Below are 13,947 nucleotides of genomic sequence, written 5' to 3'. Positions count from 1 at the left end.
CATGGCACCAGCCCTACGCACAGTGTCCCCGGTTCGCCAGCACAGCCCAGTGCGGTCTGTTCCACCTCGCCGCACTGGCCTGGCGACGGGGAGTATCCAGCCAGGTAGGGTTGTGCAGGCTCGGTGCGCGAGACCTCCAGTGCGCATCCACGCACCAGGCTGTCTCTCTGTGCCTCCTCCACTCCCTCCAGTCCTCCGGTGGCAGCCCCACGCACCAGGCTGTCTCTCTGTCTCCTTCCTCCAGGTGCTCCCTCGAGTCCAGCACTGCCAGAGTCTCCCGTCTGTCCTGAGCTGCCAGAGTCTCCCGTCTGTCCTGAGCTGCCAGAGTCTCCCGTCTGTCCTGAGCTGCCAGAGTCTCCCGTCTGTCCTGAGCTGCCAGAGTCTCCCGTCTGTCCTGAGCTGCCAGAGCCGCCCGTCTGTCCTGAGCTGCCAGAGCCGCCCGTCAGTCAGGAGCTGCCAGAGCCGCCCGTCAGTCAGGAGCTGTCAGAGCCCCCTTCACTCCGGCGCTGCCGGAATCGCCTTCACTCCGGCGCTGCCGGAGTCTCCCACCTCTCCGGTGCTGCCGGAATCTCCCATCCATTCGGGGCCCTATGCTCGGGTCCCCAGTCCGAGGTTGCCGCCGCTCTAAAGGTGCCACTGAGGCGGGGAAACCCAAATAAGCAAAGAGAAATGACAGTCCATCATTACTTTATTATTTTAAAAAAAATATTTCACTTTTATTTAACCAGGTAGGCCAGTTGAGAACAAGTTCTCATTTACAACTGCGACCTGGCCAAGATAAAACAAAGCAGTGTGACAAAAACAACAACACAGAGTTACACATGGGATCAACAAACGTATAGTCAATAACACAATAGAAAAATCTATATACATTGTGTGCGAATGTAGAAAGGCAATACAGTGGCAAAATATTTACAATTTAGCATTAACACTGGAGTGATAGATGTGCAGATGATGATGTGCAAATAGAGATGCTGGAGTGCAAAAGAGCAACAACAAAAAAATATGAGGATGAGGTAGTTGAGGGGCTATTTACAGATGGGCTGTGCACAGGTGCAGTGGTCGGTAAGCTGCTCTGACAGCTGATGCTCATAGTTAGTGGGGGAGATATAAGTCTCCAGCTTCATTGACTTTTGCAATTCATTCCAGTCATTGGCAGTGGAGAACTGGAAGGAAAGGCGGCCAAAGTGGTGTTGGCTTTGGGGATGACCAGTGAAATATACCTGCTGGAGGGCGTGCTACAGGTGGGTGTTGCTATGGTGACCAGTGAGCTGAGATATGGCGGGGCTTTACAAAGATTTTTATTTTATTTTATTTTACCCCTTTTCTCCCCAATTTCGTGGTATCCAATTGTTGTAGTAGCTACTATCTTGTCTCATCGCTAAAACTCCCGTACGGGCTCGGGAGAGACGAAGGTTGAAAGTCATGCGTCCCAACCCAACCAGCCGTACTGCTTCTTAACACAGCGTGCATCCAACCCGGAAGCCAGCCGCACCAATGTGTCGGAGGGTACACCATGCACCTGGCAAATGTGGTTAGCGCGCACTGCGCCCGGCCCGCCACAGGAGTCGCTGGTGCGCGATGAGACAAGGACATCCCTACCGACCAAGCCCTCCCTAACCCGGACGACGCTAGGCCAAAGCGTGGCTGAGGTGCACCCATAACCAGCTCGGAAACCAGATTGCAGAGTGGAGAAGGAAGGGCGGGATTCGAAATGGTCGGTGATCTGCTTGTTAACTTGACTTTCGAAGGCTTTAGAAAGGAAGGGCAGGATGGATATAGGTCTGTAACAGTTTGGGTCTAGAGTGTCTCCCCTTTGAAGAGGGGGATGACCATGGCAGCTTTCCAATCTTTGGGAATCTCAGACGATATGAAAGACAGGTTGAACAGGCTAGTAATAGGGGTTGCAATTTTAGAAAGAGAGGGTCCAGATTGTCTAACCCAGCTGATTTGTAGGGGTCCAGATTTTGCAGATTCAGCTATCTGGATTTTTGTGAAGGAGAAGTGAGGGGGGGGACCTTGGGCAAGTTTCTGCGGGGGATGCAGAGCTGTTGGTAGGGGTAGCATTATTATGGAAAGCATTATCGTAGATTTATCGGTGGAGACAGTGTTTCCTAGCCTCAGTTCAGGCTGGGCAGCTGGGAGGAGGTGCTCTTATTCTCCATGGACTTTACAGTGTCCCAAAACTTTTTGGAATTAGTGCTACAGGATGCACATTTCTGTTTGAAAAAGCTAGCCTTTGTTTTCCTGACTGACTGTGTATATTGGTTCCTGACTTCCCTGAAAAGTTGCATAACGCGGGGGCTATTCGATGCTAATGCAGTACACCACAGGATGTTTTTGTGCTGGTCAAGGGTAGTGAAGTCTGGAGTGAACCAGGGGCTATATCTGTTCTTAGTTTTTTTTAAATGAATGGGGCATGCTTATTTAAGATGGTGAGAAGCACTTTTAAAGAGCAACCAGGCATCCTCTACTGGGGACGAGGTCAATATCCTTCCAGGATACCCGGACCAGGTCGATTAGAAAGGCCTGCTCGCTGAAGTATTCTAGGGAGTGTTTGACAGTGATGAGGGGTGGTTGTTTGACCATGGACCCATTACGGACGCAGGCAATGAGGCAGTGGTCGCTGAGATCCTGGTTGAAGACCGCAGAGGTGTATTTGGAGGGCAAGTTGGTCAGGATGATATCTATGAGGGTGCCCATGTTTACAGATTTGCGGTTGTACCTGGTAGGTTCCTTGATAATTTGTGTTAGATCGACTTAGATTTAGATAGCTTAGATTGTAGGATGGCCGGTGTTAAGCATATCCCAGTTTAGGTCACCTAACTTTACGAACTCTGAAGAAGAGTTTAAAACAGTGGTTCCCAAACTTTTTATAGTCCCGTACCCCTTCAAATGTTCAACCTCCAGCTGCGTACCCCCTCTAGTACAAGGGTCAGCACACTCTCAAATGTTGTTTTTTTGCCATCATTGTAAGCCTGTCACACACACACACTATACAATGCATTTATTAAACATAAGAATGAGTGTCACTTTTTGTCACAACCCGGCTCGTGGGAAGTGACAAAGAGCTCTTATAGGACCAGGGCACACATAATAAGATAATAATAATAAATAATTTTGCTCCTTATTTAACCATCTCACATATTAAACCTTATTTGCTCATAGAAAATTGTGGATAACTCGCCACAGGTTAATGAAAAGGGTGTACTTGAAAGGATGCACATAATTCTGCAATGTTGGGTTGTATTGGAGAGAGTCTGTCTTAAATCATTTTCCACATACAGTGCCTGTATTTAGTTTTCATGCTAGTGAGGGCCGCTATATCACATTTGAAATTGTCTGTAAGCTTGAGTTCCACAAAAAAATCATACAATGAAAGACCTGTGTGTTGTCCTTGTTAATGCAGACAGAGAAGAGCTCCAACTTCTTTTTTTTCTTTTAATTAATTTTTACCCCTTTTTCTCCCCCAATTTCATGGTATTTGTTAGTAGCTACTATCTTGTCTCATTGCTACAACTCCCATACGGGCTCAGGAGAGACGAAGGTTGCCAGTCATGCGTCCTCTGATACACAACCCAACCAAGCAGCACTGCTTCTTAACACAGCGCGCATACAATGTGTCAGAGGAAACACCGTGCACCTGGCTTGGATAGTGTGCACTGAGCCCGGCCCTCCACAGGATTTGCTGGTGCGTGATGAGACAAGGATATCCCTACCGGCCAAGCCCTCCCTAACCCGGACGATGCTAATTATGTCAATTGTGCGTCACCCAACGGACTTCCTGGTTGGTTGCAACAGAGCCTGGGCGTGAACCCAGAGACTCTGGTGGCACAGCTTGTGCTGCAGTACAGCACCCTTAACCACTGCGCCACCGGGAGGCCCAGCACCAACTTCTTATTCATAGCCTCAATTTGAATATAGTTGCGGAGAGTCCCTGTAATCCCAGATTCAGATAATTCGGGCGAGAAAAAACATCACCCAGATAGGCCAGTCGTGTGAGAAGCTCGTCACCATGCAAGCGGTCAGACAAGTGAAAATGAGCTCGTCTCTCATTAATAAAAAACTTTTCAATACCTTGCCCCTTGATAACCAGCACACTTCTGTATGTTGTAAAAGCGTTACATGGTCGCTGCCCATATCAAATCAAACTTTATTTGTCACATGTGCCGAATACAACAAGTGTAGACTTTAGCATGAAATGCTTACTTACAAGCCCTTAACCAACAGTGCAGTTCAAGAAGAAGAAATATTTACCATGTAGACTAAGATAAAAAGTAATAATAAAAAGTAAACAATAAGAATAACAATAACGAGGATATATACAGGGGGCACCGGTATCGAGTCAGTTAAGGTAATCTGTATATGTACAGTAGGTGGGGGCGAAGTGACTATGAATAGATAGCAAACAAACAGCGAGTAGCAGCAGTGTACAAAAGGGGGGGTCAATGTAAATTGTCCATTTTATCAATTGTTCAGCAGTCTTATGTCTTGGGGGTAGAAGCTGTTGAGGAGCCTTTTGGTCCTAGACTTGGCGCTCCGGCACCGCTTGCTGTGCGGTAGCAGGGAAAACAGTCTATAACTTGGGTGACTGGAGTCTCTGACAATTCCTCTGATACCGCCTATTAAATAGGTCCTGGATGGCAGGAAGCTTGGCCCCAGTGATGTACTGGGCCGTTCGCACGACCCTCTGTAGTGCCTTACGGTCAGATGCCGAGCAGGCGGTGATGCAACTGGTCAGGATGCTCTCGATGGTGCAGCTGTAGAACCTTTTGAGGATCTGGGGACCCATGCCAAGTCTTTTCAGTCTCCTGAGGGGGAAAAGGTTTTGTCGTGCCCTCTTCACGACTGTTTTGGTGTGTTTGGTATGTTTGGACCATGATAGTTTGTTGGAGATGTGGAAAATCTCGAACCGCTCCACTACAGCCCTGTCGATGTTAATGGGGGCCTGTTCATAACATTGCATAGTACAGAAAATACACGAGAGTTCAGGGGCCTTCCTTTAAGTTAACCATTTTCACTGTAGTGTCCAAAAAGTCTTTCAAGCTGTCAGGCATTCCCTTGGCAGCAAGAGCCTCTCGGTGGATGCTGCATTGTACCCAAGTGGCGTCGGGAGCAACTGCTTGCATGCTCATTACCACTCCGCTATGTCTCCCTGTCATGGCTTTTGCGCCATCAGTACGGATACCAACACATCTTGACCACCAATGTCCATTTGATGTCACAAAGTTGTCCAGTTCTTTAAAAATGTCCTCTCCTGTTGTCCGGGTTTCCAGTGGTTTGCAGAAGAGGATGTCTTTCTTAATTGACCCCCCATAAATGCAACGGGCATATACCAGGAGCTATGCCAGGCCCGCCACGTCTGTTGACTAATCCAGCTGTAACGCATAGAATTCACTGGCTTGTATGTGCAGCAGTAATTGTTTCAACACATCTCCTGCCATGTCACTGATGAAGGCATTGTCTGTATCTTTTTTTTGGCCTTTTCCCCCAGCATTGTCCCAAAACTCACCCAAATGTATAGCCCCGTAGGAAAATATAAATGGACTGTTTGAAAATGTGACTCACATTTTTATTTGCCGTACCCCTGACAGCATTTCGCGTACCCCTGGGGGGAATACCAGCTTTACGACATTAAGGTCAGTCAATGCAGAACATTTCAAGAACTTTGAAAGTTTCTTCAAGTGCAATCGCAAAAACCATCAAGCGCTATGATGAAACTGGCTCTCATGAGGACCGCCACAGGAAAGGAAGACCCAGAGTTACCTCTGCTGTAGAGGATACATTCATTACTGTTACCAGCCTCAGAAATTGCAGCCCAAATAAATGCTGAACGGAGTTCAAGTAACAGACACATCTCAACATCAGCTGTTCAGAGGAGACTGCGTGAATCAGGCCTTCATGGTCAAATTGTACAATCACACCACCTCAACACAATTGAGATGGTTTAGGATGAGTTGGACCGCAGAGTGAAGGAAAATCAGTCAACAAGTGCTCAGCATATGTGGGAACTCCTTCAAGACGGTTGGAAAAGCATTCCAGGTGAAGCTGGTTAAGAGAATGACAAGTGTGTGCAAAGCTGTCATCAAGGCAAAGAGTAGCTACTTTTTTGGTTACTACAGGATTCCATATGTGTTATTTCATTATGTTGATGTCTTCAGTATTATTCTACAATGTATGAGATAGTAAAAATAAAGAAAAACCCTTGAATGAATAGGTATGTCCAAACTTTTGACTGGTATAAATGCTACGAGTGCCACAAAATATTATCTCAAATGCCATTCTACCTATAGGCTATTGTGAGAATTATTAGTTCAAGGAGACCTTCATTGTGCTGTTGAGAATTAGTGACTTTGGAGAAAACTAACGGATTCTGATTTGTCTTTATTGTCCTCCAGAGGTCTCTACTTGACGTCTATATTCTACCGAGATGACAACGTACTTGTGACGCCTGAGGACCAGATCCCCATCGTAGAGATAGATGACTCCTACTCCAGCTCACTGATGCAGGACTTCCTATGGTTCACTAAGGTAACGTACGGACTAGTTCCATACCTAACCATTCGCATTTGACAGTTTCCACTGGTATTTACCTGGTAGAAACGTAGGTGGTAACAGTTGGTACATTCGGGAACTTATAGTACTTCAAAGAATTCTACAAAATTGCTAACATACTAACAACGTGGTACTCAGAGTTGCTTGCTTCAATGAGTCCTAAAGAAATAAACAAGAATTGATTATTACTGTGTAATTACCATTTGATCCTAAATGCTTGTGCGTTTCTCCATCACCAGGTGTCCTACCTATGGGAGGAGATTCCGTGGCTGCAACAGTGTCTCAGCCCCTCCCAGTCTTCCTGCTCCTGCACCCTCCAGACACGCCTCAAGATGCTGCAGGCCGTATCCCAACTACAGGTACGTCCTTACCCATCAATACTGTTATAAACATGACATAACACCTTAATACATAACACTTTAAATGGACGGTGAGATATCCTAGCGGTTAAGAGCGTTAAGACAGTAACCGAAAGGTTACCGGTTCGAATCGCTGAGCCGACAAGGTAAAAAAATCTGCCGATGTTCCATTGAGCAAGGCACTTAACCCTAATTGCTCCTGTAAGTCGCTCTGGATAAAAGCGTCTGCTAAATGACTAAAACTGTAAATGTTAGTAACACCCTTATAAGCACTCGTGGTCATTTATCACTAGTTACCACTGATAACATGGTCAAAACCATATAATCTTGATTAAAAAAACTCCTCTCCAAAACCATGACATATTGATCAAATATTGGTCAGAACCATCAAATGTTAGTTGAAACCATCAGATTCTGGTCAAAACCATGTGTCTTTGAAAAGGTCTTTTTGGGGCTGTTTTTGCAGGGAATGCTGGGAACTCAGGACCTGGGTCAGGTTTACTTTGAGCCAATCAAAGACAAGCATGGCAACGCGCTGCTGGTGTTGCTGAAGGACATGAACGTGTGTCCCAGTCTGGACGGGGTGAAGTGGACACATCTGTGTAAGCTTCAGCTTCAACGCAAGTCCATCTCGTCCCCCGAGGAGCCCACAGCCCTGGACACGCTGCTCATCACCCTCCACGTATGTCCCAACCCACTACAACCTCTGGTGTTTAGAGCTTAGCAATGTAACATTAGTGACACCGAGACCCTTTTCCTTAAACATTACAGACTCCCCAGAGAATAAGGTGAAGTAATTTGAAATAGCTAATTGGATTGAGTTTGAATCTGAGGACAATTACGTAAGCTTTAGGTATTCATTTGAACAGCCTACAAATTAGCATGTTCAAAAGAGGCTGAGTCTGCATTCATACCAAACCAAATCCACAATGTAGATTAAACAGTTCCTTATATTTACCCTTCACCACATTGTATGTGTTTATTTTAATTGTACACACGGCAATTCGCTGCCTGTCATGCCAATGTGCATGTCTAAGTAGTCTATTAAGCTATTAAGTCCAGTTGACTCACAGTCACGGCAGACAGTTAGTCACAGCAAACATCAGGTCCAATGGATCCTTGCCAGCAAAACAGCTCCTGTAATCTCCTGTATGCTCAAATTCCCTGAAACACCATTCATTTAAATAAGAGTCTTGCAGACATACAGCGCAATTTTAAAGTATTCAGACCCCTTGACCCCTTCTCCACATTTTGTTACAGCCTTATTCTGAAATGGATTAAATTAAACATTTTCCTCATCAATTTACACACAATACTCCCTAATGATAAAGTGAAACAGGTTTTGAGACACTTTTGTAAATGTATTACAAATAAAAAACAGAAATGCCTTATTTACATAAGTATTCAGACCCTTTACTATGAGTCTCGAAATTGAGCTGAGGTGCATCCTGTTTCCATTGATCATCCTTGAAATGTTTCTACATCTTGATTGGAGTCCACCTGAGGTAAATTCAATTCGATTGGACATGATTTGAAAAGGCACACACCTGTCTAAATAGGGTCCAACAGTCGACCGTGAGTGTCAGAGCAAAAACCAAGCCATGAGGTCAAAGGAATTGTCCATAGAGCGCCGAGACAGGATTGTGTCGAGGCTCTGATCTGGGGAAGGGTACCAAAGAATGTCTGCAGCATTGAAGGTCCCCAAGAACACAGTGACCTCCATCATTATCATATGGAAGAAATTTGGAACCACCAAGACACTTCCTGGAGCTGCCCGCCCGACCATATGGATTATTAGGGGGAGAAGGGCCTTGGTCAGGGTGGTGACCAAGAACCCATTGGTCACTCTGATAGAGCTCCAGAGTTCCTCTGTAAGAGATGGGAGAACATTCCAGAAGAACAACCATCTCTGCAGAAATCCAACAATCAGGCCTTTATGGTAGAGTGGCCAGACAAAAGCCACTCCTCAGTTTGCCAAAAGGCAACTAAAGGACTCAGACCATGTGAAACAAGATTCTCTGGTCTGATAAAACCAAGATTGAACTCTTTGGCCTGAATGCCAAGCATCACATATGGAGGAAACCTGGCACCATCCCTACGGGTCAGCATCACGCTGTGGTGATGTTTTTCAGTGGCAGGGACTGGGAGACTAGTCAGGATCGAGGAAAAAATGAACGGGCCACGGAGAGAGTACAGAGAGATCCTTGATGAAAACCTGCTCCAGAGCGCTCAGTACCTCAGTCTGTGATGAAAGTTTACCTTCCAATAGGACAATGAGACTAAGCACACAGCCAGGACAACAGAAGAGTGGCTTTGAGACAGGTCTGGTCCACCCAGAGCCCAGACTTGAACCCTATCAAACATATCTGGAGAGACCTGAAAATAGCTAAATAGCTCTGCAGCGACGCTCCCCATCCAACCTGACAGAGCTTGAGAGGATCTTCAAAGAAGAAAGGAAGAAACTCCTCAAATAAAGGTGTGCCCAAACTTGTAGTGTCATACCCAAGAAGACTCAAAGCTGTAATTGCTGCCAAAGGTGATTGAACAAAGTACTGAGTAAAGGGTCTGAATACTTATGTAAATGTTGTATTTCAGTTTTTTTCTATTTAGTACATTTGCAAACATAAAAAAAGTGCTTTGTCATTATGGGGTATAGTGTGTAGATTGATGAGGGAAAAATACTATATAATCAATTTTAGTATAAGGCTGTAACGTAATGAGATATGGGAAAAAGGCAAAGGGTCTGAATACTTTCCGAATACACTGTACTTTACAAACGTACATTTTCATGAAGTACTTCTCAGAATCTGTTGTAGACTTACCAATTTCAAATCAATAGGTTTACCAAACAATTATCAATTAAGAGCAGTTGGCTTTAGTAATAGTAAAATGTATTTGAACAAATGTGAAGACAATCATATAAAAGTGATGTGATCATTGCATTGTGAAAAGCAACGACTTTATATGAACATGTATTGCAATCTGAAACATGAATTTCTAGATGAAACTGATGAATACGTTTAGTGAAAAAGTGACTGTATGATTTTGTGTGTTGTACTTAGTCAACTGGAATTGTGCTTCGAGTTTTGAAGCAACTGCCATTTTAAGGATCTGTTTTGAATTTTGTACTAAAGCATTGTGAAAATGTACCACAGACTTGTGAAAATGCACCAAAGCAATAGAAAGAAACTGTAAATATAGCTTATGATGCCAAATATGAACAAATGATGTGATTGAAAACATATGAAATACATTGTACGGTTATTATTTCACATTAACCAACAAAAAAATACAAAAGACCACAGACTGGTGCAAGCTGATCCTCAAAGCCCTCAAAGCAACAACATCATCTAAATAAATTACATAAAAATAAACTATTTCAAAGGCCATCCCAGACGTCAACAACGGCTGTCTCATTGCCTTCCCCGTCTGGTTCCCATCGTCTATTTCAGGAGAAGCTGGCGTACCACAGACGGAGCAGAAAGCTCCTCTCCCCAGGCCTGTACCTGGGCTACCTGAAGCTGTGTAGCTCTGTGGACCAGATCAGAGCCCTGGTGCCTCAGAAGCTACCCAACGTCCTCTGTCATGCTAAGATACGAGACAACTGTAATGTGTCTAGGTGAAGTACCAGGATACCAGCCACCGGGGTTTATCAGGGAATTCATTGATTTCATGTTATGGTGTTGTTATTGAAATACTAGCTGTTGTCTGTAATATATTTGTAACTGTGTGTGTTTGCGTGTGTGTGTGTGTGTGTGTATCAGGGAAGAGTGGCAGTGGCTGCAGGCCCTCAGTTCTCTGGAGGAGTCTCTGGAGATGGACCAGGATGTGCAGAGCGCTCCACACCGCCTCCTACAGGACCTACGCAGAGCTGCCAAGGACCTCATGGCCCACATGAACATCCCTGTCAGCCAGGTCAGCACACCATCCTTCCATCCATTACTATCCTTTACATGGCATCAATGTCATCGTTGTGACTCAGCATGCTGTCCCACTGTCCCAGGTGCAGGACTTCCGTATCTACGCCCAGGAGGTGTTGGAATTTGGGGACACGGTGTCCTTCCTGCTACTGCTGCCCCCCTCAGACGACGTGTGTACGGCCCCCGGCCAGAACAACCCCTATTCCCCCCGATCAGGCTTCCTCACCCTGCCTCTGCAGATCTTTGAGCTGGGTCAGTACTGCTCTGTCTAGTAGGATTTCCTTATGTCTTCCAATTACTGTTTATTTATGCAACTATAGTCATTCAGTTGACATCCGATTGATTGGCCTATTGTGACTTTTTTTTTTTTGAAGTCTGTCCTGTGCCCTTTTCTATCCCCCTCTACAGTTCACTTTGATGCCTACTGCCCCAGCTTCATAGGGCAGTATTGCCGTGTGTCTGCCCTGCTGGAGCTGGAGTCGCTCATGTCCCAGCAGACCCTGAGGGAGGCCTTCTCTGAGACGGAGCTCCACGCCGCCAAGCAGAAACACCAGCAGGTCCAGGAGCACATGCAGGTAGGTTGGAGTCCTAGCTGAGCTTCCCGTAACCTAGATATCCTGATCTGGATGTAGTCTCCAATTGCTCCATAATAATGGAAACTACAGTCATATCAGAGCTAAGCAAGCATCACGCAAGGAGCTAAAAGACCACCTGGAGCTCATTTGTAGCACATGGCGTTTCAAAGAGCACAAAAAAGTAAACAATATTGCATTTGAAAGAGCACTAAAAGTTAACAATGTATTTTTCCTGCATGTTTCCCCCTATTACAGCAAATGGAGGAGGTGTGGCGGGAGGCGCGGTGGATCATGGACGCCCTGCAGTATGCCCGCTACAAGCAGCCCACCGGGGCCATTTCCCTGGGCTGGATCATCCACTTCTCCAGGGACGCAGTGCCCGACACGCCCCGCTCCACCTCATCCCAGCCAGACTACCTTCCCTCACCCATGCCCTCCCCCGAACCCAGCCGCAAGCACTCTGGTAAGACCCCGAGAACCTATCTTATAGGGGGCAGAGATAGGGCAAGGGGTTTTTCCTCCTGGTCACACAGCCTTGTGGTGTACGGTCCATTTTACGAGAAAATAAATTATTGCTTGTGTATGTGTGGCTTATACAAAGGTGAATGGTTGTGTATGTTTTACCCACAGGGGAATGATTGTGTGTGTTTTACCCACAGGGGAATGATTGTGTGTGTTTTACCCACAGGGGAATGATTGTGTGTGTTTTACCCACAGGGGAATGATTGTGTATGTTTTACCCACAGGGGAATGATTGTGTGTGTTTTACCCACAGGGGAATGATTGTGTGTGTTTTACCCACAGGGGAATGATTGTGTATGTTTTACCCACAGGGGAATGATTGTGTGTGTTTTACCCACAGGGGAATGATTGTGTGTGTTTTACCCACAGGGGAATGATTGTGTGTGTTTTACCCACAGGGGAATGGTTGTGTGTGTTTTACCCACAGGGGAATGATTGTGTGTGTTTTACCCACAGGGGAATGATTGTGTGTGTTTTACCCACAGGGGAATGATTGTGTATGTTTTACCCACAGGGGAATGATTGTGTGTGTTTTACCCACAGGGGAATGATTGTGTGTGTTTTACCCACAGGGGAATGAGTGTGTGTGTTTTACCCACAGGGGAATGAGTGTGTGTGTTTTACCCACAGGGGAATGAGTGTGTGTGTTTTACCCACAGGGGAATGATTGTGTGTGTTTTACCCACAGGGGAATGAGTGTGTGTGTTTTACCCACAGGGGAATGATTGTGTGTGTTTTACCCACAGGGGAATGATTGTGTGTGTTTTACCCACAGGGGAATGATTGTGTGTGTTTTACCCACAGGGGAATGATTGTGTGTGGTTGACCCACAGGGGAATGATTGTGTGTGGTTGACCCACAGGGGAATGATTGTGTGTGTTTGACCCACAGGGGAATGATTGTGTGTGTTTTACCCACAGGGGAATGATTGTGTGTGTTTGACCCACAGGGGAATGATTGTGTGTGTTTGACCCACAGGGGAATGATTGTGTGTGTTTTACCCACAGGGGAATGATTGTGTGTGTTTGACCCACAGGGGAATGATTGTGTGTGGTTGACCCACAGGGGAATGATTGTGTGTGTTTTATCCACAGGGGAATTATTGTGTGTGTTTGACCTAAAGATGAATATTTGTGTTTTTTGTTTCTCCCCCACAGTAGACTTCCACGGTCTCTCAGATGAAGAGGGTTCCTCTGAGGTCTTCCTCACCACCGACAGCGACTACGACTCTAGCCGTGCCCAGAGCCCCCGCGAGTTGGACCTTCTGCCGCCCTCGCCCCTCTCCTCCTCCGGCGGCGGTGTGGGAGGAGGGGTTGGAGGGGGTTCAGGGACAGGAGCACTGAGAGACTCCACTCCAGACGTGCTCCAGGCCTCGGAGCCCCAGACAGGTCCTGCCGGCGAACAACGGCTGAGCGGAGGGGGGCCCGGTGGGGAGAGGCGGAGGGGCAGGGGGGGTCCCATGGAGCTCTTCGACAGCGACTTCATCCTACCCAGCAGGCAGATCGAACTACTGAGGATCACAGAGAAGAGGCAGGCCTTCTGTGTGAGAACCAGTAGTCTTGAATTCCCCTCTGGTGGTCATACTGCACACTCACCCTCACCATCCTCCTCCCCCCACCGCCGCTGGCACCGACCCTCCTCTGTGGACCGCTGCTGCCCTGCTGAGCGATGCCTGCCGCACCCCCAGCCCCCCGTCCGCACCCTGTCAGAGGACAGCGGCACCCAGAGGCTCTCAGGTTCCCCCTCGCCCGGTGCCCACAGGAAAGGCTGGCACGCCACGCTCCGGGTGTACCCGCAGTACCGAACCGGGCTACCCAAGGAAACCAGTGTCAAGGTATGTGGAACTTGGCTTGAGGATGTCCGGGTTTAATGAATTGTTGTTCATGTTTGGGTAACTCTTTCATTTGGGTATCCAATTATAAAACTGTCAGGTGTAACATTGAAACCCCTTTTGACCAATCACATTCTGCTTAATCTGATTGCCTCTGTTCCTCTTTCTCTTCCACTCGCTGTCCC

At 46.6% G+C, this 13,947-nt stretch overlaps 1 protein-coding gene across 2 annotated transcripts in view; it reads left to right on the top strand.

Annotated features, from left to right (window-relative positions):
- Positions 1 to 13,947, top strand: part of LOC135530379 (ankyrin repeat and fibronectin type-III domain-containing protein 1-like) — an 88,827-nt gene that overhangs the window by 74,518 nt on the left and 362 nt on the right. For both annotated transcript variants that reach the window (XM_064958716.1, XM_064958715.1), the window contains 9 exons: positions 6,399 to 6,531; positions 6,795 to 6,914; positions 7,381 to 7,596; positions 10,367 to 10,533; positions 10,679 to 10,829; positions 10,918 to 11,086; positions 11,243 to 11,409; positions 11,665 to 11,872; positions 13,089 to 13,765. In XM_064958716.1, coding sequence (XP_064814788.1) covers positions 6,399 to 6,531; positions 6,795 to 6,914; positions 7,381 to 7,596; positions 10,367 to 10,533; positions 10,679 to 10,829; positions 10,918 to 11,086; positions 11,243 to 11,409; positions 11,665 to 11,872; positions 13,089 to 13,765 — 2,008 coding nt within the window. The remainder of the gene's footprint in view (positions 1 to 6,398; positions 6,532 to 6,794; positions 6,915 to 7,380; positions 7,597 to 10,366; positions 10,534 to 10,678; positions 10,830 to 10,917; positions 11,087 to 11,242; positions 11,410 to 11,664; positions 11,873 to 13,088; positions 13,766 to 13,947) is intronic.

The sequence above is a fragment of the Oncorhynchus masou genome, unplaced genomic scaffold (genome assembly GCF_036934945.1).
Source record: "Oncorhynchus masou masou isolate Uvic2021 unplaced genomic scaffold, UVic_Omas_1.1 unplaced_scaffold_1328, whole genome shotgun sequence".
NCBI classification, from domain to species: Eukaryota; Metazoa; Chordata; class Actinopteri; order Salmoniformes; family Salmonidae; genus Oncorhynchus; species Oncorhynchus masou.
The sequence above is the reverse complement of the archived record's forward strand: the minus strand, read 5'-3'. Positions and strand labels throughout refer to the sequence as shown.